This window comes from Chroicocephalus ridibundus, chromosome 7, assembly GCF_963924245.1.
Source record: "Chroicocephalus ridibundus chromosome 7, bChrRid1.1, whole genome shotgun sequence".
In the NCBI taxonomy this organism is placed as follows: Eukaryota; Metazoa; Chordata; class Aves; order Charadriiformes; family Laridae; genus Chroicocephalus; species Chroicocephalus ridibundus.
Window position 1 is genome coordinate 52438777 of NC_086290.1, and position 22061 is coordinate 52460837.

At 37.8% G+C, this 22061-nt stretch overlaps 1 protein-coding gene across 13 annotated transcripts in view; it reads left to right on the top strand.

Moving 5' to 3' along the window:
- Positions 1-22061, top strand: part of BCAS3 (BCAS3 microtubule associated cell migration factor) — a 364497-nt gene that overhangs the window by 137675 nt on the left and 204761 nt on the right. For 11 of the 13 annotated variants that reach the window (XM_063342644.1, XM_063342645.1, XM_063342637.1 and 8 more), the window contains 4 exons: positions 3946-3990; positions 10649-10773; positions 11383-11548; positions 12705-12805. In XM_063342644.1, the coding sequence (XP_063198714.1) occupies positions 3946-3990; positions 10649-10773; positions 11383-11548; positions 12705-12805 (437 nt within the window). The remainder of the gene's footprint in view (positions 1-3945; positions 3991-10648; positions 10774-11382; positions 11549-12704; positions 12806-22061) is intronic. The other 2 variants (XM_063342646.1, XM_063342635.1) reach the window with 1 other exon arrangement.

Below are 22061 nucleotides of genomic sequence, written 5' to 3' on the forward strand. Positions count from 1 at the left end.
CCGCACCTTCGTGAAGCACTTAATTTTTGTCCCTATATTTTGTCATCCCATTGACTCGCTTTCCTGTAGTTTGTACCATCAGCACATTCTGAGGAGCAGACAGGCTTTCCCAAAGGGGCTCTAACACTAATGAGGAAAAAAGCATCTTATGTTTTAAAGGTTTAGCGTTATATAAGCCAGTGAAAGAGCTAGATTTAATACGTCTTTATATATCTGTGCCTCAGTTTCCCTCTCAAAATTTTAATAGTAATGCTGAATTCCTTCTCAAGTCTGGTGAATGGGTTAATTCATTGCTCATTTACAAAGAGCTCATAGATTTGAAAGGGGAAGGACTGTATGATCCATCCCATGCTCGTCTATAAAAGGCAGTGGATCAGAATATGTTAGAGGACAGCTTTGTGCTTTGCAATACTTCTATAAACGTTCCTTGTGTTTGTGGAATGAGTTGTAGTTAGTTTCCAGTTTCATAAGAATGTGGGGACACAGATGAGCTGTAATAGGAAGGAGGGAAAGAAAAGATGCAGTAACTGCCCCAAAAGAAAAACTATTGTAAAAGTTGGCTTCTCTGACAGCAGCATTTGTTTTAACTTTCTCAAGGGATATGGTCATTATATTTGTATCATGCTTCATTCTCAAACTCATTACAGCTTTAGTGGAACACCAGGATGTAACCTGCATTAGTTGGGTCTTGTCAAAACAGAGACATCCAATGGACCTTATAGGAAAAGGAATAAACCGTACTTTTTTTTCATCCAAAAGATTTAGAAAGTGTGTTTTTAAACAGGAAACTCTTATCTGTTCTTCATCCCATCCTTCGTTCCACCCCCAATAAGGAAGGGGAAAAGTAGGTAGAGTGTCTGATGCAATTTTATCATTTTAGTGTTTCTCATTGCTTATATATGTACTGAAAATCACTGGTATCTGCTTGGTTTATTTTGACTCAGACAGCTTAATTTATCCCAGGTTCTACTACTGAAGCAAACAAAAATAAGGAGTGCAAAGTCATGATGTCATGATACAATTAAGTAGAAATAAGTAACTAAAAGAGACAAGAAAGAAATTAAAAAGTACAGCTAAAGATTTCAGTACAATAGGTCAGCTCTCCTGCAGGCTGAAGCCAGACGTTCTCTTTCTGGCACGTTTCTCAGGCGTGTTTTCTGTCGCCTTTAGCATTTATAATACATTTTGGTAATAAAGCAGCTACTGTAATGTTTCGTAATTGATATGAAATACAGTTATTTGCACTAAATTTTGTTCAGATGTCACTGTCTATGAAAGGATTCTCTCTATGGCAACACGTAGCGATGAAGGTTAGAATAAGTGGGGTATTGCACAGCTGATTAAAAGCTTAAATAGTTGTTAATAAATGTGACAACAAAATCAAAGAATGTTTCGGTTTTCAATTTGCTGAAACCCAGAAGCAGGTAAGAAATTAAGAAAATTCTGTTGGAATTTTGAAACATAAATCCTGTTCATTCCATAATTTTCCTTTCTCACTAGTTATGAGAACAGGGAACGCAGTGAGTTTTTTGCCTTGGCGTTGCTCCGTTACTGTCACCGAGCGGAGCCATCTGGTGCTGTCTTTTCAAGGTTGGGTTATCCTGTAATTTGTACGTTCTCTCTCTCTCTCAATTAGCATACCATCCATATTATGTGAAGGAAAGAGTCAAAAACAATTGCTTATATAAATACCATAGGGAAAAAAATGGTCATCTTAAAAGAAATGAGGTCTCATGAAGAGAAAGGAAATGCTAAGTTGTTTCTCTCACACTGAAGGCTTTTTATTAAGACTCTACTGTAGTCTGCAAGTGTAGTTACGTTTCTACATTATACGACTTTGTATCCATGTTAAAAACAAACAAACAAAACCTTCCATTGAAACATGTACCTACCTGGGTCAATTTGTAATTAAAATAGAGAGAATTTGTTAATTTGCAAGTACAAAGTAGGTTGTGCAAAAAAAAAAAAGAAAAAGAGCCTACGTTGTCTTCTAAAAAGTTCTAATGAGCTCAGCTAAATGTCATTTGCCTGCTCTTTGCAGACAGAGAAACTGAGGCAGAGAGGAAAAAAAGAAATGCTCACCAAAACATCCAGGATCATAATTTAGAAATTCTAAGCTCACAGTCAGATTCTCCCACTCTCCAATGACTCTCCAAATTTACACTGGATGATACATTCTAGGTTTTACATTATATTAGCTCTGGGTTATGCAGAAGGCTTAGCTTTCCATTAAATATTTAAACAGTGCAATAGTGCTGGGCTAATCTTCTCTTGAGCCATGAGAATGGTCTTCAGCTGAGGGACTGAATGTGTTGACTGTATAGGAGATCATACAACTCATACCGGTCATACAGTTTAATCGGGTTTTATCACTATTCAAAGCCGATATGTTATGTCTAGAAAGGCAGCTGGGTCTACCAAATGAGTTCTCTCCCCCAAAGTGTTAACTAAACATTTATTTAAATACAAACAGTTAAGGCAGAGAGTTATACAGAGTTCAAAAGATCTTCAGTATGGTTTTTTGGCCTATATTAGTAATAGAAAAATAGGTTTGGTTTTTTTTCTGCAATATTCTATTCTTTATGGGATTTTTACATTTTTGCATGTCAAAGAATATATGTATTAGGTTTGTACCTTCACCTGAATTTTTTTTAAGAGGATGTCTTCCTTCATTGATGTTGTGCTCGTGTCAAATTTCGTTCACAGAATTCTCTTATATCAGGCTGGTATCCTTTTAATTGTGTAGGCATATGGCTGAGTGCTTTATGCATCTTTCTATGATAGACCTTTTCTGTTAGTTCAACGCTTGAAAATATTCCACTTGTATCAACTAGCCAGAATTTATTACTGAGTCAGAGTATAAAAAGAAAAATGACACATTGGCATTTACAAAATTAATTATTCAGCAATTTTGTGGGTGGTGTTACATCCCAAATGAGAATCAGAGAAGCCTTGAGCATGTGAGTAGCTCTAAATTTACCTCCTGTTCCTCCTTTTCAGATTTTATGCAAATACCAGTATGGCAATGGCTTTTTCAAGGGTTATGTAAAGAATAAGGGAGATACCCATTAAAAATGCACTAAAATTATGTTGTGTGATACCACTTTAAAAACTACAGACTGTGCAAAATATGTGAACAAGAAGAAGAAGAAAAAGAAATCCTAGTGTAGGTAAATTATCGAGTGGCCAAAAACGTTAAGCTCTGCATCAGGTGATTTTTAACCTCAAATACATTTGAAATAAGTTAGGATTCTCTTTCCTGCATTCCATGCAAGCTCGTAAGTGGGGGAATAAGTCTGCTGTGTCATACGCTTACTAAAGATTTTTAATTTAATAGTGTGTTTCTGTCCCAGGAAAAGGGTTGAGTAATTTTCTCTAAAAGGTGGTGCCTTGTACCTGTCCTTGCTTTTACTTAGGACCTGCCTCCTTTCAGTAAATTTGCAAAACTGTCCCACTCAGACCTTCAGTGTTTCATGGAAAACATCCACATGTTTTTTGTTCTTGATGCTAATTTATTTTTCTATAAATTTTGACTCGAATGTCTGTTTAAGGCTCTGGACTGCTTTTGCCTCAGATTTGTTGGGTGATTTCAGGAAGGAGGCCTAAGCTGTGTCTAACTTAAATGATAAGGTTAAAGCCTGCTCGCAGCGGACGCGTTACATTTGTCACCGCGGTGGTGCTAGAGGCGCCTGCCCTTCAGCACCCTGGGGTGCTGTGGGGGGTGCTTGTGCTGCCAGCGGGACTGCTCACCTGAGCAGTTAGGTTTGTGAGTGTCCGCATGCTGGGTACGTTTAGAGGTCTACATCTCTTTCAGGGCATCATAAACAGTTTTAAAAAATTATTTTGTTTACCTTCTGCATAAATCTTAATAGCATGATATACAGTGTACTTGTTGGTAATTGAGTTTTCATCTAATTTCTGTGCATTTTTCCCCTTTACGTGAAGACCTTACCTGTTTGGAGCAGGATGTTTTTCCATAAAAGCTCCATGGTGAGTTCCCACTTCAAACCCAGCATGCCTATAATTCATTTGCTGTCCTCACTGAAAATAACTCTGTGCTTAGACTTCTTAATTTTGGATTAATTTTTTTCTTAATTTGTTTACTTGCATGGCTGATCCATAGGTGGAAGCACTGCATAATTTCACTTTTAAACTACGGATGTGTGTTCACCATCAAGCATTGTCAAAGAAATGCATTCCTTTTTTTTTTTTTTCTTTTTTACCTTTAAGAGGGCATTTAATTTTTAAGTAGCAGAGAAGTTGAAAAAATAAATTATTTCCCAGTGGGCAAAAATTATTGCAATATCTTTCCAAAACAATCCTCTTTTATTTTTTTTCTACATAGCTGCCTTTATTATTGTAGCACGAAGCTGCTTACAGACAGAAAACATCGATGATGACCTCTCGAAAATCAGGCAGATTAGCAGTGAGTAGACAGTAAAGTATTACAGTAAGACAGATGAAGAAAGTAAAATGGGCACGGCAAAAAAAAAAAGTTTATCACACTTAGGACCACAGTTCTGTTAAAGTCAGGATATTTGATATAATAAGGGGGCTTGGTTTAAATATATAAAGTTGCAAAAATAGAAACAGAAGAAAAAACAAGTCTTAACAAGTTTCCCTGTGTTGGAGCTTAGTTCAGTATTCATGCCGTGCTACATGACCTCCAGTCACCTTTTTATAACAAGATGGGGGTCGGGTGGTTGAAGTTTTAGGCAGCAAGAATGGAAGAAGTTTGAACATTATACAACTTAGAAAATTTAGAAACTTTCAGCTAGGAGGGTTCAGTTTTGGGGGGGGTGTGTGGTTTGGGGCTTTTTTGAGTTTAGCTAAGGGTACTTATTAGCTATGTCGATCAGTATCTGTTAGAATATTTGTATGTGGCTCTTGTTTCTACTACTAGAAGTTTGTTGCACGTATATCCCCCCCCATGTCTCTGTCAAAATGCTGTCTTCAGCAGAAAGAACTTAAGAGCTTCATTAGGATACAGAGCTCTGAAGAGAATGGCGGAGGACAGCTGGTGAGGGCTGGGGGAGCTGCGCCAGAGACAGGAAAAGCAAAGGCACTAAATACGACACTAAAGGAAAGGTGAAGTTGCCTTATTCCTAGAGGATATCTGGTTACCAAAGTAGTCTTCCTAAGAACCGTTTCTAAATGTAGTTTACGATACACCTAAGTAGTTCGTCTGATGGTGATCTAAGAACTGAAAAGGCTCTGGAAGAAGAGTTTTGAAAGTGGATTGTCTTAGGAAATGGATGTTTCAGGCACCCCCTGCGCGAAGCAGCAGAGACGCTTGTCAGCCAGAAATGATTTTAGATTGAGGCAAGATTAAAAGGCCTAGATTAAAGAGGGGAATATATGAAATAGACTCAAAAATTGTTGCCTGTCTTTCACAAGACTCTTTTGTGGTTTGTTTAATGCCAGTGCTAGCTCAAAAATATGGTCTTTACTAGCCTACAGAGAAATTAGGATAAAAAACATGCTTTGGGTGGGGGAAGAAATCATGTTTTTTCCATTAAGGTCTTAATGAGACCTAAAATTATGTAAACAAAATGAATGGAGATTTGACAGCTTACTGCCTGGCGAATAAAGGCGCCTACCATTTCTTTTCTTGCTTTTTCTTGCTTTATTCGTGATTTGACAACTAGAAACATGCCTTTGTTTTCTTGTCTTAAGCACAATGATTAATTAAAATTTATGAACTTTGAGACAGATACACTTTTTCAGTAATTTTATGGTGTAATTGCAAATTTTATGCATTATTTTTCTGCTGATACTTTTGTTAATGCTTATGTAGTCTAGATAGATAAGACTTTTACCTTCAAAAATCATACGGATTTCTGTTTCCGTGGGTTTAGCTGTGGAGTTGTGAATAAGTGCTTTTGGCTTTATGAATCTGATGTATTTGAAGCCTATTCGTTAGGAATATAAATCCAGTGTGATTCTCAATCTTTGCAGACTCCTACTATTTGATTGACAATATTCGAATTTGTAAAGCAGTTCCTTCATAGCATATATATGCAATTTATGTATTTTTTTAAAGTCATATCACTTGTTTGACTATGAATGTAAAGACAAATTTAAGAGTCAGCAGTATTTTATGAGACATAAAGCCCTTTGAGGAACACTCCACGGCTGTACTGCGTAGCCCCTGGTTTTCGTAGTTGCTTACCATTTTCAAAATATTTTAATAGTATTAATACTTATTCTTTCTTACATAAAGTAGAAAAATGAATAATAAAAAAAACCTTAAACTAGTTAAAATATTGTCATTAGTTATGATTTTTTAAAGCACTAACACAATACATTCCCAGAGGTTATGGCAGAGTTTGATTCGTTACAAAGGTCAACAAGTGGTAGCACTGAATTGTTTCAGTAACTCTTAATCTTTTCTTATTGTGTTCTCAACATGAAAGAACTTGCATGCTATTGCTGAGTCTTCATTTCTTGTTAAGATCTGACAAAGCGATGTCTTGATTTTCCTTAGTTCGCTCTCATTGCTTTTTTTTACATTTCAATAGAAAATGCTCTTGTGTTTTTGATTGGACATGTATACATCTACGTCTCAGTGTTTCTGCATTTAAAATGCCAGTAATCCTCCAAAATTATGTTAGAGAAGTTAATTATTATCAATGCGGATTCCACCAAATATTGTGGTATTTAGCTGGATTTTGGGATTAACTTCAATTTAGTAGGTGACCGACATTGGCTTCAGCTGGGTTAGGTGAATGTCAGCCGTTGGTAACTGAAATGATGTGGACATGGTCTTCAGGTGAGACTCAGCTCTTATTAAATTTATAGCAGAACAAGAACTATGTCATTGAAAGGTTTTCTTATTACGACTGTACTCCTGCTGTAGGTTTCGGCACAGATACAGCTGGGATAAAAATACTGCTGTGCCTCATTGAATTCTTGCTGTAGTTACAGAGCAGTCATAGACCCAGACAGGAAAAAGTGCACTGCCTTTTTGTGCTCTTTATGTCTTAAATATAGTGCCGTTGTTTCTAATGAGGAAGATTCAAATTATAAGGGGGAATGTTTGGGTCCCACTAGCTTCACTTTCTTGTTTGTAGTGTTGATTTCAAACAACCTGTACCTCTACCTGCATCGCAGCCCCGCTCAGTAAAAATACGGTACAGTTTTTTGAAAGTTAGTATATTGTGAAGATTCTTATAAATTAAATGTTTTTAAAAGTGAGGCCAAATGTGCCTTAATTTCAGGTCTTGGAATAATTTATGAAGTGCTGACAGGCTAAGAGCAAGTAAAGAGCAGGAGTTCATAGCAGAAACAAGTCATTCACCACCTTCCTTCAACATTATTGTTTTGTTATCATTTATAAAGCTGAGAGGGTGTTTGCATCTACATAATAATGAGGATTTATAGTTTTCAAGTTGTTAAAATATCAAAATGACGTGAAAATATATTTTTCTAATGGCATTACTGTTACTGAAAATAACTGGGCTTTTGAGGTTTACTGAAAGAAAGAAATTTGAGTTGGAATGTATTGATGAAAACTCGGGGATAAAGTAAAATGCTGGTAAAATGAAAGATTCCTTAGTTACAATAGTTTTCAGAATAGACTTGTTGACATCATTTTTTTCAAAATATGTCTAAACCAATATGATGCACTAGTCTTGTTGTTGTTGTTTGTCTTTATTTTTTAGCAGGACTAAATTTAACCACATGAGTAATTGTGTTTTACAAGGTCTGCTCTTTCTGTCTTCAAAACATCATTCTTGAAGGGAAAATGTTTTGGCAGTGAAACCAACACTTAAACGTATGCCTTGAAGATGTACATCTTAAAGACATGATGTAAATAGAACGTAGCTTAGAACATTTCCTCCAAGGTTGTTTGTAACTGTATTTGGTTGAGCATAGGTCTTGAGACTAAGAGTGTGGAGAAGCCTGAAAAAATGTGTTGTTAGAATAGTAGATTCCTTCCTGCTTAAAGGCTTGAAGAAATTGAAGTCAATTACGTCTCTGTAAACGTTTGCTTCAGTTTGTAGTTGAGAATAGCATTTGCTTCTAATTTTTTTTCCATTTTAAATTGTTTTAGTAACCTCAGATTACGTTGGGTAAAAATTCAGAATATTAAGATAGCGTAGAAAGATTCTTTTCTCAAGTATAAACTCGAGAAAGTGAATATGGCTGAGTCATATCTGTACTCCTAGTGTGCTTTGTATTGATTGATGGGTAACACTGTCCTGAACAATCTTGTTCTATATTAAAACCAATCATTCATTGATTGAAGTATAGATCAGTAAGTAACAAGACTAATTAGTGTCTAGATTTATATTTTATTTCTGAAAGAATATTAGTGTATGAATATTTGGAAGGTGCGAGCTAAAAATAGTTATTGATACACAGTTTGTTACAGAACTGGTTAAAAATACTGTTTCTGTGACAGATGAGTATTTCTAAGTGAAAGAAATATTTTTGAATTTTTATGAGACGATAATAAATACTTAATACATTAATATCACTTTAAATATTCTAATATGGATTGTGAAGTGCCACTGCAAGCAAGGTAATGTATTTATAGTCAGGAACTTTTTGGAACACAGATTTCTGACCCAGTAATCTGTAGCTGTAGTTTTAACCGTTGGATATTAAGTGCTTTGTGGTGGTTCAATATCAGTTACTGACTATAAATTGCAATTGCTCTTTTGGGACGTTGTAGCTTGTCCTGCATGCACGAGAGCTTCAGGAATGATCTAAGTCCATGAAAGTTTGTCTGAATCTTTCCATTGACTCTGGTCAGTGTGATGGAATTCCTTTTGAAAGGCCGTATTTCTTTTTTCTTCTTTTTTTCTTCTAAATGAAACGTATGCCCATAGACTTGCCATGGGTGTGATTTATGGCTGTGCCCCAAGTGCCTCTGTGCTTCAGTGAGTCCATCTGTAAAACTGGCAGAGTAATAGTGCACAAGGTGTTGGGAAGCTCAGATATACTTTCTGTAAATCCCTTTCAGAAACCTGGCTGAAAATACAGCGCGAGTGCAAATGGTTAGTCTTTTCTCCCATGTTCATAAATGACCTCATTTCCGGTACGCTACACAAAAAGTATTTGCTGCTTTAGGTGAGTTCAAGTTGAAGGCAATTTTAAATGTTTCAGCTTACATGACAGTAATGATGGAGGCTATATGTTTTTAACCGTATGCCATATTTTCCATGTGTCACTTGCTACAGCTAGTCCTTGCAAGGAAATTAAGTGAGATCAGTGCGAGTTTTGCCATTTATTTCAGCGAGATCAGGGCTGAGCTGCAAGGGACCAAGACACAGGTCTTTGGAGAGGTGCAGCCTCTGCAGCCAGGTGCGGGAGTTGTAGAGAAGTCCAGCTTGTAGAACAATTTTGGTTTAACTTGCTTTTCTTATGTTATTTTTACATTATGTTGATCCATAATGTGTTCCTGCTTTAATATCCCTATTGGTTCATTCTGTTGAACTGCTTTACCTGTATACAAGTAGTTTGTCATTAACAAAACAAAGGGTAGTATGAGTTAAAGGCCATTATAATTATGCATAGTGTTTGAATTGCTTTCTGCTGTTTTAAAATATTTTTCTGCTGCTTAATTCCATCATAATACTTGCAATAATTCATTTGCACACACTGCCTTCTCAGAATTGAAGATCATTGCTTAAAAACGACCAAGTTAATGTGATGGTGTAATCATAGGCTGGTATAATGTGGTACAAGAAATTAATAGAAGAAAGAAGGGGAGGAGGGAGAGGTAGCAAGAGAAAGGAGCAGTGAAATAGAGTAGGGAGGGAAATCTAAAATAATGAAATTTCCAATTAAAAAGACTGGAAAAAAGGGAACATGGAGAGGGAGGGATCCTGCGTGAACTTCTCAAACAGCTTTCCTCTTCAGGAAAGAGTGAAATCCTGCTTTAATGAATTGAGGAAATTGGCAATGCTCTGAAAACAGTTTTGAGTTTATACAAGGCGTAATGTTAGATATCTTAAGATTCCTGTAAGGAGGAAAACTAAATGATGTTTCCATGAAACATAATCATAAACCACTATCTGCTACATGCACATTGCGGTGTATCTTAGTCTCTTCTTACATGATATAGTTGCTGATTTGTTTTAACACGTAGCTCATGAGTGTATGCATTGTTTCCCTTTCCTTGTTTCCTCCGCATGTTGTTCCCTCTTACCCTTTGCCCATGTCACATCCATCCTAATGGTTTCAATGGCCTCAGGACTGTGCCGAGTTACCACTGACCAGCAGTCAACGTTACCGTTATTTGGAACTTTCTTTTGAAAATGCAAGAAAATATCAACCACCTAGAACGACTGACCCAGACTCTGTATTTTCATTCCCAAAGGACTTATGATTATAAATGTTTGTATTCACTTCAGAAGTTGTTTCTATTGAATGCAAATATTCAGTATTAGGTCTTCTAAACAGTCCATCTGATTCTGTTATGAGCCAGTGCTGTTCTTCAAGTTAATGAGTTCAGTGATCAAGGGGAATTTGGGACCTATTATCGAGAAACACTAAGCATCTGCAAATCCTGCTAATTCTTATGGGAACTACAGATATTCGCCACTTCTGAATCAATATCTTAGAATGACTATTAAGCAAGGGGCAGCGAATTTTTTGAGAACTAACTTTCATAATTTTATCTTGTTCTTTCTTCAAGCAAATCCAAACCAGCTCCACAGATTTCACCCAGTAAGTCTGTGGGAGGAGAGTTTTGTGTCGCTGCAGTCTTTGGATCATCAAGGTCGTGGTTTGCAAACAATCCTGGTCTGAAAAGAGAAAAAGGTTGGTATATTACAAAAATAGGACTTGCATTTAAATTTAAATTCTCTATTTTATTTTCTCATTTTGTGATAACTTCTGAGCAGTTGGTGCTCATCTGTAGGTTTTGTTCCTTAAACACAGTGACAATGGAGATTTTGGGGAATGTGGTTTGGATGCTTTTGGTAAAATTGAGAAGAAATTTTAATTAGTGAAATAAATCATTGATCTTTTATTTTGATATAATGACAGAAAACAAACTTGGATAGTTCAAGCCAAAGATACTGTGTGAAGTGTCACTGAAAAAGCTGTGAGGTGAAGGTGAGACACTTTGCTAAAGCAAATGTACAGACGTATGTTTGGCAATGTGTGATGCGTGTAACTGAACACACCTTGGTGAGAAACTCTGTTCCACCTTTTCTTATATGCGATGTTTGTATTTTTTGGAAACAAGGAGAAAATTGTGTGCTTTGTACTATTTTTTTTGTCTCTCCAGCCTTTTCACTTCTAATTCACATTTTTGACTGCAAGCATATAAAAGCCAGAGACTTAAAAGTAGTCTTCTATTTCTGTAAGCATTTTTCTGTTTCTGCTGCGCTATTGCAGTAAGTTTTTCTTTCTTCTTGCAAACAGATCAATCAAAACAGTTTGTAGTGGAATCGTTGTATATCATCAGTTGCTACGGTAGCCTGGTGGAACACGTATTGGAACCGCGTCCGCTCAGCACTGCTCCGAAGATCAGTGATGACACACCTTTGGAAATGCTGACATGCCCAAGAGCCAGCTGGACTTTGGTTAGGTAACTCATTCCTCTTTCTTTTTGTCCAGGAAACGATCGTGAGGTTTGGGTTTTGGGTTTGGTTTTTTTTTTTTTTTTGGAAGGGGTAAATAATATGCATCATGATTTTCGCCCATATTTTTATCTTAGAATTTTTCATTGAAAGAGAGGACTCTGGATAGCAAATTCAAGCCTACCTTTTCATATAGTTGTGTTAGTGCTCACATGCCTGACTACTTCTGTAGGTGTGGAGCTACATGGACATGTTAATGGATCAATAGAGATCCTTATCAATTAGTGATTTTAAATGAACAGATTGTAAGTTAGCTTTTTATATAAGGACTAGAAACAATTATTTTAATAGTGTTAAAGTACAGAATTCTGCCGTGGGACATGAGTGAGATTTCCATGATGAAGCATTGCAAAGAATTAGGCGAGTTATCCTGTAAGTAGCTGAAGGTAGCATTTCTTAAGACAGTTGAAGACATTATTCCTGACAGGTGGAAGAAAGTAAACAAAAATTGATGAGAAAGTGTTGTCAGTGCTTTTGACGTTTTAAAATATTTTTCTATCGATTTTTCTTGTCTCCTATATTCCTTAGTGCTGCTTATGGCTGGACTAGATTGATCAATACTTGATTTACCAAGCTATTTGGGAATGGCCCACCCTAATTAAAATTACAACACAGACTTCTAGACCATTATTGTTGAAATGAGTAGGTTGTAATGGAATTGAAAATTCTAATTGGATCAATAGTCCATAACTTTACACAGCTTTATTTTCACAGTTTGTAAATGCTCAATGACTTTACAGTATCGAAGCAATGCTAGTTAACAGAACAAAAAAGTTCCCCAGTTCCCGTTGTGTGTTTGTATAACGTCAGCATGACATACAATGGTCCTAAACGAATTTACCAACTTAATCTAAACCGCCTTCATCATTTTTTTTGCGCAATCCATGCTGCAGTCAACAAACAAGTATTGTCTTTGCCTCGCAATCTGCGCGATTTGGTCCTGCTGCTCGACTGCCTGTGGTGTATTGCAGTGTTTGAACAAGCTAATTTAAATAATTACAAACATTTTGTGAGCTTGTATAGATAATTACATGTGATGACAGAAACACTGATTTACATTCTCTGTATTAGCTTAAATATTAATAGTCTTGTGTTTTACCTCAGAACTCCTCAGTGGAATGAACTCCAACCACCATTTAATGCAAACCATCCACTGCTGCTGGCTGCAGACGCCGTACAGTACTACCAGTATCTTCTTGCTGGCTGTAAGTAGCTGACAACTTTTTGTCTTGTCTTCTGTGCACGTTTTAAACTGAGTGTGACTTTTTCTAAGTTGTTTTTTCAACCTGTTTTTTCAATTCCAGTACGCGTTCTACCTCAGAGTAGGGCTTCATGTAACCAACTATATTAGTAATGGTAGAGTAGCGAATGTTGTTTCTTTGATATGAATCGAAGTTGCGAGGCTATCATACAGCCAAATCCTGAGTGCTTGGCAGGCCTTGCAAGTGTGACCCACTAGATCCCCTGAAGTCTTCAGGCGTTCTTCACTTCATTTCTTCTCATGCTTTTAGCCATTTCCTCTCGTGAATTCAATACTCAGTGACAAACGAGTGCATCTGCATTTTTCCTCTCCCCTGGAACTCCTGATTGCTGGGCTGCTTCCAGCCAGAGTCGCAGACAGCTGCTTCCCTCGGGAGCCTTGGCATTGCTTCCAGGGACGGCTGCCCACCTGCCTTGTCCTGCCTCTTATCCAGCCACATCGTTCCCAGGGAGCCAGTATGCATGGCATTGCATGTTCCAAAATATTCATATATCTATAGCTATACATATATGGCACATGTATATTTTATATATATGTCTATATATATAAACCCATGTATTTGTTGTTGTTTTTATAGATAAATGAGTATTTATATTATTTTTTATTTTGACAATTCAAAAGAGAGAAGAATTGTTAGAATTATTAACAGTGAGTAGCAAGTCTCTCTTTTCTATCTAGGGTGTAGTCGAGATCAAAGTGATAAAACAGTCAAAGTTTCACAAGGGAACACCTCTTGGCATATGTAAAGGTACTCATGGGGGAACTAGACCCTCTGCACAGTTGTCAGTGCAGCTAACGCCAGCATGTTCTGTGAAACAGGCATTTTAAAACGCAGAAAGTGGCCATCTGGGCCAAAAGGCAGTCTGTCTGAATGTGACTGGTAAAAGCGACATTGGCGCCAGATTCGATCTGTTGCTGCTACCTGTCCATCTGTTGCATGTGCTGAGAGCTCAAAATGTTGTGGGAACCTACAGGGTTAGCGTCTTCCTTTTTCCATGCTGCATAGAAAAAGGAAGGAGACTCAAAAGGTAGAAAAGAATTTGAAAAAGTAATTAATACTACACTGTGTTAGATGTGCCTTATGGTTAGAAGTTTTTGCTGGATTCCTGTGTTATTTTACTTTCACTTACAGGTGCATAAGTGTTCTGCTTTGAGATAAAAGGTTCTTGCAAGGATGTATTTTGGTTGTGTAATATTTTACTATAGAAGTACAGATCACTATTTTCAACTGTTTTCAAATTAGTACGTCTAGAATTAGGTGTGCAAGCCTATACTTAAATTTTCCTATAAATATTTTGAAGCATTGAGTACAATCAGGTGAACAAATATATTTGTAATTTCTATCAAAGTCTTTAATAGATGCTATTAACTATAGAGCATAGGTCTAATTTCATATTGTGGTTTAAGGTAACTGCTGCCACATAGTCTGCTTATGTTGCTGATAATTCATTTTGATATTTATATTTTTATCCATTGCTTGCGCACCACTTGCTGATGGTGACATTAAATAACTTCTATGGTAAGGAGGTAAAAAAGGCAAACAGGCTGATGCACAGAAACTGCAGTGTTTCAATAAGTCATGTTTAATTAGATAGCTTGCCAGTTTGGGCCGGATTTCTTCCCCCTTCTCACTCTCCCCACATTCTCATCTCTAGTTCTATATGTGTTTATCGTATGTATTGGTTTCAGCTGTTTCCCCTGCATACTATCAAGCGTATAAATATAGAAAATATTCTATGTAGTGTGCAGTTGTTGCAGTGTGAGTCCAAGAGCACAGAATGCTGTCTGGAGAATTTTGGACACTTTGTAAAAGTAGTTGTCTACATCTTAGTTTATTTTGAAATTAAAGCAAAGTATTGCATAGATACAGTCTCAACAAAAACCTTTCTGTGAGCGTCGATGCTTATATACACAGATCACATTTATCCCACATACTGAAATCATGGGTGGATGTAGTATTTCACTCTGTATTTCCTTAACAGCTCAAAAACTGTGCATTTCACATGTTTTTGTATGGGAAACTTTGAAGGAAGAAGAATGAGTGGTAGATAAATTCCAACAAAATAATGAATTTGTATTACTTGAATTACGGTGAAGAATTTTAATTCAGGTTTTAATTCACAAAATAGGAATTCATTAAGATGGCTGTGGAATGAAAGAAAAATAGAATAGTAAACACTAAAGACAAGGAATCTAGAGAACATAGTGCCTGGCATTAACAGAGAAATTTGTGTGTATCTGATCTTCTTTGAAGTTTTATTTGTCTTCTGGATTTATGCTATCTGAGGCTACTCAATGAAGAGTCTGAAAAATGGAGTCAAACCAGGATTCACACAAAAGAGTCCAAGACACCTGTTAGCTTTCCCCCTGTTACATCCACGCTAAACCGGAGTTATCTGGCTCTGCTTACCTGCAGCAATCTAATGGGTTGACATTAGCTGAAGCCTGTGGTTTGATGTGCTATCGCTTCCGTCAGTAAGTTTAATTGCCAGCAAATGGCTAAATAGGGGTTTAGGGTGAATGTTACATCTGTCTGCCACGTTAGTGGTAAGAGGAGTTCTGGCGCCGTTTCAGGGTCACTATTTGTATCTGTCTATCAGAGGTAGAATACAGCAGTTTCTCTCAGTTTCTGTATAGCATTTCTGCCAATTGTTTGGCTCCATTAAGTGTGCAGGGGAAATAAAAGCCTGAATGACCAAGTCACAAGGGGGTATGGATAGACCCTTTCTTTGTCCACACTCAGAACATTGCATTAGGTCTCATTATCCATTTATAATAAGTGACCTTTGCCCCCTGGGTCATTGAAAAATACTCAGTGTGCTTTTTAGCACAGAGTACCTCTGTCAGCAGACGGGCAGAACAATGAAACGTCTGGCGGTCTGGTTGGAGGGCTGTACTGTGCGCGGTTTCATAAATATGCAGCTTGATGCCAAAACACAAGACCAAAATCTTCCTTAGTCTCTGAAAAGTATAAAGTAGGCCAATGAGTTCTTGTGATAAAAAGAGAATATTCTAAAAATACTGCATTTAGTTACTTAACGCATAGTTCCGCTTTTAATATTTTTAAAGGATCTTGGTTTATTCACAGCTAATAAGGAAGTAACAAGGAGCCATTGTTTGAAGAAATATTTTGTACAACAAGTGTCCAAGACCTTTATCCCAAGGGTATTTGTAAGTGGATTAGCACAGCTGTTTCATTGCTTTGAGGTCATCTGTGACATCTGCTGCAGAAACCTGGATCAGAGTATGCAGCTCGTGTCTACCTGAGCGCTTTATCACGGCCACGGCTGGCGCAGAGGTGAGGCAGTGGGCAGCGAGAGATTTGGACCTTTCCTTAAGTTCATGGCTTGAAAGTGAATGTGCATGTTAAATTCCACAACCTGCTGTCCTGCAGGAAGTGTCGGTATCCTGCTCCTGACTGTTTCAGCCTTTTTGCAGTTGGTCAGAGTAAAAATAGCCAGTCCTGAGAATCTCCTCGCCTTCTGACAGAGCTGATTTCAGAGTTACTTCTGTTTTCATCAGAGTTCATCCTGCAAAGCCCCGGCTGCATTACAGTCCTCAGGTCTTCAGTGCTGGGTGTTAGGTGCTAGATGTTTCTCTCCTAGCCTTCTCAGGTTTAACACATAATATTTTACCTTATTTGTGCCGCTAGTATTCCCTCTATTTGCCTGTGTTCTGAGCAATTTTTAAATCTAATGGCAATAGAGGAAGGAAATGTAGTCGCATTTTATTCTTCATAGGTGTTTTTCCTATAACGTAAATATCATCACCTGCTCTAGGCAGACTGCCATAGCAGACATGACAACAGGAGGAGAGGTGCGCGAGGCACTGCGTGCGTAGGAGGGTTTCTGGTGTCCACAGGAACTTGCAGTGTAAAGGACTTGGCTTTCTTCAGAGATTTGCCAAGATTCGTCATTATATATTCTTGCAGTACTACTCAGGAATTAACACGCTTCTTGTAGTATAAGCTCTTGAGGCATGCTGTTAAGATGTGCTTTTCGTGTCTGTGGCACGAAATCAGCTGTTTGTGATCAGGATTTTTCTAATGAACACTTTTCTCTCTATTACCATATTACCACAGCCCAAAATCTTCCATATTTGACTTAACCTTTGTTTCCTTTATCTGACTTCTGTACCTTCCATTTTTGCGTGTTTGAATTCATACAGACATGTGCATGGTACAGAATGGAATTGCTTGAGAATAGGTAACTTTGCACGCAGAAAGTCTTAACATCCTCATGTCATAAGTCTTATTTCCTTTCTTCCTTACCCCTCCTCTTTGAATTTACTTTTTCATTGCACTGGAGGATGGACTGTAGTTGAGATATCTGAAATGTGGACAATTAACACATTTATGAAAAAAACCTTGAAATCTGACCAAAACCAGCCCCAAAAAGGTATTGAATAAAATGAGATAGGATTTCTCTCCTCTCCCTCTGGGAAGGGCACCTTCACATTCCAGGCAAGAGTTTTGGCTCATCAGGACCATTTTATGGAGACGACCTGCAGTTGTCAGAAGCAGGCCAATGACAAGAATTAATATATTAACTGGTATGCAGTACTCTTTGACAAATTGCTTACTAAATACATCAAAATTGATTGGACATTCTGGGTTTAAATTGACAAATGACTGCATTAGGGGAAGGAGGGAAATCCATTAATTACAGCTGCCCTCAACCATAGGAAATGTAATCGTATAAATATAGATTTTGTTAAAACAAAAGTCTCTACTTTACTCTAGTGTTGCTGGTAAGTGTACTTGCACCTCTTTGCTATTAAACCTCCAATAGGAGGTTTTGAAGACAGATCTTTGCAATTGGCTTTTAAATAATCAAAGACCATTTCTGTTGTGTTAAAAGGAATGATGCAGTGTTTCTTTATCCCACTCTGACCGCTTCTGGAAATTGTTTCTCTCTCAGAAAAATGGACACGTAGCTGAGGCTTCTGCTGTCTCATTAATTGTTTATTCTAAATGCAGTGTAATTCCTGTTCCACCGTGGTGGGTTTCAAACCAGGGCTGTGTAATTCTCGTTCTTTGTTCCTGTACTGGTCTCCAAGTAATACTCGCAGAGCTGTTACTTATTTCTGAGTAAGAATTTGCACTTGAGTTAGGCTGAAGACAGAATCAGTTATAGACTTTGTTAAGGGATTCTTGGAAAGATGAAGGTCTGTATTTATAGCTGCCTTTGACTTTTGGCTGTTACAACAGATTTTAATTTCTGGACCAACTGTTGTACATATCTCGCATTTTACTGAAAATGGCTTTCATTAGAAGTCAAACTTAGTAACTATTCATTGTCTTCAAAGGGAGGGGGTTAGCCTCTCCTCACTGTTTGTTTGGGCTAAATGATGACACAATTTATACAGATAATCTGTGTAACTCTGACATCATGTTTGCACTTCCTGCTCCCTCTAATGAAAGCTCTGCACCCTGAGCGAGACTTTTGTCTCTAAGCAACATTGCGGTTCTTTATGGCCTAGTTTATATTCCTCTCATACGTTCCATTGATGGAAATAAAAATTCCGTACATAGAGATGGTGAATATTGTGCAGCGGAAAGCAGGACTGAGAGTAAGAGTGGAGAGTGTACTAAATAACTCTGTGAACATGTGCTATGAAGACAGATGTGTGAAAAACAAGCTGCGATGCTTGTAACCATAGCCGAGCTGCGCCATAGGAGTTACGCCGAGCAGACGCAGTGAGGAATCTGGTCATTCTGGTCTGCAGGCCTTTTTCTGTGCGCAGCAGAGCGTGGTGGTGGTCTGGTAATAGGCTAATGAACTGGGACTGATAATTATATTTAGTGTTCTACCACTTCTCAGCCTTCTACCTCTATTTTTCTTCTTGCAGTCTTTTGTGTGGGCATATTTAATACTGCATGCTTTCTTTCTCACTAACGTGAAAGAATATGTGTTATGGTACATACCGCACAATATACAGAACTATAGTGTGTGCGTATGAAGCATGTCGTGTGAGGCAAGAGCTGTATCTTGCTATGTGTATGTTCAATGTCTATCACAACGGAGCTCGGTTTCAAATAATAAAACTGATCAAAACCAGAGCCCGTCCTGTAACAACAATTACGCTATCGTGTAGTTACGAGGTGTTCAAAGCCTTTTTGCTCTGTTTCTGTGACATCTCTGCATGGCTGCAGTCAGACGCGAGTTTGGAGTGGTTTCAGCGGTTGGTTCTCTCAGCTGCCCAGGCCTGTGGCTCTGCTGGGCTTTACTGGTTCTGCAGCAGCACTGGTAGCACTTCAGAGCGAAGGTGGCCAGTTTAGCATAATCCGGCGCTGAAGGCTATCTAAACAAAGCTCTCTGACCTTGCCCTGAAGTGGGTGAAGCCCACTTGAGTTTATATGAGCTGCCGTGAAGTCTGGAGGGGAGCTGGAGCAAGCGATGGTGTGTGGGTTAACATTTTAATGTGCCATTTTTATGTACTGATCCTGTGAACGTTGCCAAAACTACTGGCCTTTCAGCTGTACCAGTGCACCACAGACGAGGGCTGTTCCACAAAATTCTGTCAATTGAGTCTTACGGGCTTAAAACCGCAGCAAAGTACAGACCATTCATGAAAAGTGGGAGTGCAGGAGCCGGGCTTTGCAGAGCTGCAGGCGATCTGCAGGATGTTACACGGGGCGTCTTCACCTCCACTGAGCGGGTGGAAACCCAGCCTTTTGGGAGAGTGAGAGAGTCCCTGGTCACAGGACGTGCTACATTTAAATGATTCTGCCAGGTTTTTCCCCCTGTTCTCAGCAAGGGTATTGCAGCTGACCCTTTGGTAGTTGTTAGCACGATACACTGAAAGATGGAAAACTGCGTTGTGTTGTTATTTTGGTATTTTATGTACAACCAGCACGCAGCTGAGACTTCATCTTCTTATTTGGGTACATATTGTTAACTTTATTATCCAGATGGGAAATTTTTAAAACATTTTCTAGATTCTCAGTTTGCCATTATTTTTCTTTCTACTTGAAATTGCCTTTAGCTAGTGTATCATTTTCAAGAAATTTTACTTTGTTATTGCTATATAATAAAAGAATGCAACATACTTTTTAAAAGATCTTCCTGGATCTCCACATCAGTAGTTTCAAAGGAGCTGTGCAAATGTCCTTTAAAAATCCAGATCCTTGGGGAATAATTAATAACTCCTAGAAATTTTCAGGAGGACTTCTTTATACAGAAAAACGAGTTTCAGAATTTCAGAGAATTAGTTCTTAAGTGTTTATCTTGACTCAGGTATTCTTGCTAAATATTGCGTGAAAATATGAGTGTGTGTATATATATATGAAAATGTAAGGGATCCGGGTAAAATATGTTGTAGAAGAATTTGGGCAATGTAAAAAATATTTCATATTTGTAATTTTTTACTATGTTTAAAACTGCAGCAGATCATAATCATGTATATATTTTTATAGAGAGATAAATTAAATAAATATTTTATGACGACGGTTAAAAAATTTCAAGTCAAACTGATTCCAAGCGTGCATTTCTCTTACAAAATTGTTACATGTATTTGAGGTTTTCTGGCATTAGTCACAAACAGTGAAAATGGAATTTTCAGGTTTGCTTCTTGCACTTGGAGGCATAACAGATTGCAAGCTAATCTGGATCACCTTCCCGTTCCAGAAAAGATGTTTCTAATGAAATTGTAGTTCATGGTCTTTTTTAAGAGAAAACTAAGTTTCCCTAAAACTGTAACTTGCACTTCCTGCTCCCTACAGGAAACAGGATTAAGTGGTAAAGGGAAGCAAATTTAATTTCTGACTGAGCATAGGACTGGTTGGGGTAAATAGGAACAGGGCAGATGTCATTTCGTAAAAGTGCTGCATCAGTGCATATGAGCAAATGAGTAAATCATGCTACGTTCTTCTGCCATAATAACAAGTAATATAGATGAGATGGATAAAAAATTAACTCTGCAAGGTGCATTGGGTGCTGCCAATGTATGTTAAGTTTTTGATGCATACATACACTTGGCTTGGCTTCATCAGATTACTGAGTACTTGCCCATCTTAATCCATATTTTATAAACTAAATGCTGGAAACAGCACTGCATATAGGAATTAAAATACTTTCAGATGTGTACAAACAACAATAATGAATAAGGGCACATGCTGAAACAGTTCTTTAGTATTCTTACATGGTCATCTGGAACTTCTTAGAGAGGGGTCCATCAACACGAAGGGGTCAGTTTTCAAAGCAGTGTACAGGGATTTAGCCGCGCGACTCCTATTGACGTTAATGGGAGTCAAACGGGTAAATCCCCACGCACCGCTTTGAAAATTTACTACTAAGCCTCTTGACTTCTCACTACATACTTTGATTGTAACAGTAATCCATGGTTAACATAATTTTCCCGACAATAATGTCAAACATACTTTTGAAGTCAGTGAATTATAGAAATAGTTACCTCTTCCATAATTCTTTAAAGATGGCCATCAGATGGATTTCACCATAGGTTCATGCAGTTGAAATTATTCTTTAACGCAGGAAAGAATATATATGTTATCCTTTGGTACAGAACCGATAGTCTGCTCACAGTCTGAGCATTTCAAGTGTTGAGCAGCCTTAAGATGCTCCGTACTGTGAGTATTATCAGGTAGCTCTGCCCAGCTTTAAATGTTCATTTTACTTGGCTGGTTTCCTATGGGAACTTTAGAGATGGAAGCCGGAGTTAAGCACAGGGAGCATTTACCTGTCTTGCAGGGAAACCAGGAGTAGCGGTGGAGCCTTTTCCTTTTAGGGGAAAAACCAAAAAAAACAGTCAGGCTGTTGACTATCAAACCAGTGTAAAGTAACGAGCAAGCAAAGCAGTCAGCAAAGCTGGGGAAAATCTAAGGAGAATTCATATCCTGATTACAGACCTACCTATTCCTTTAAGATTAAAGTGCTGATACAAAGAATGGATGGTCTATAAAGCACCTAATAAATTGTGGGCAATACACAAGTAATGAACGAATAAATGTATAAATCAATCGGTGGTGTGAAATAACTGTTAGGCTAGCTAAAATTCTGGTTTACTGGGGTTTTTTTAGCTTAATTTCATGATGTTATGCATACAAGAATCTCAGAAAATCCTAACGGGGAAAAAATGAGTGGGGAGAAATTTGGGGTGAAAGAGGAAATTTTAATTTGCATGGCATGGCCCCGCAGAAGTTTACAAGCTGAAAAACGCATTAAAACCAGAACTTTGTTCAG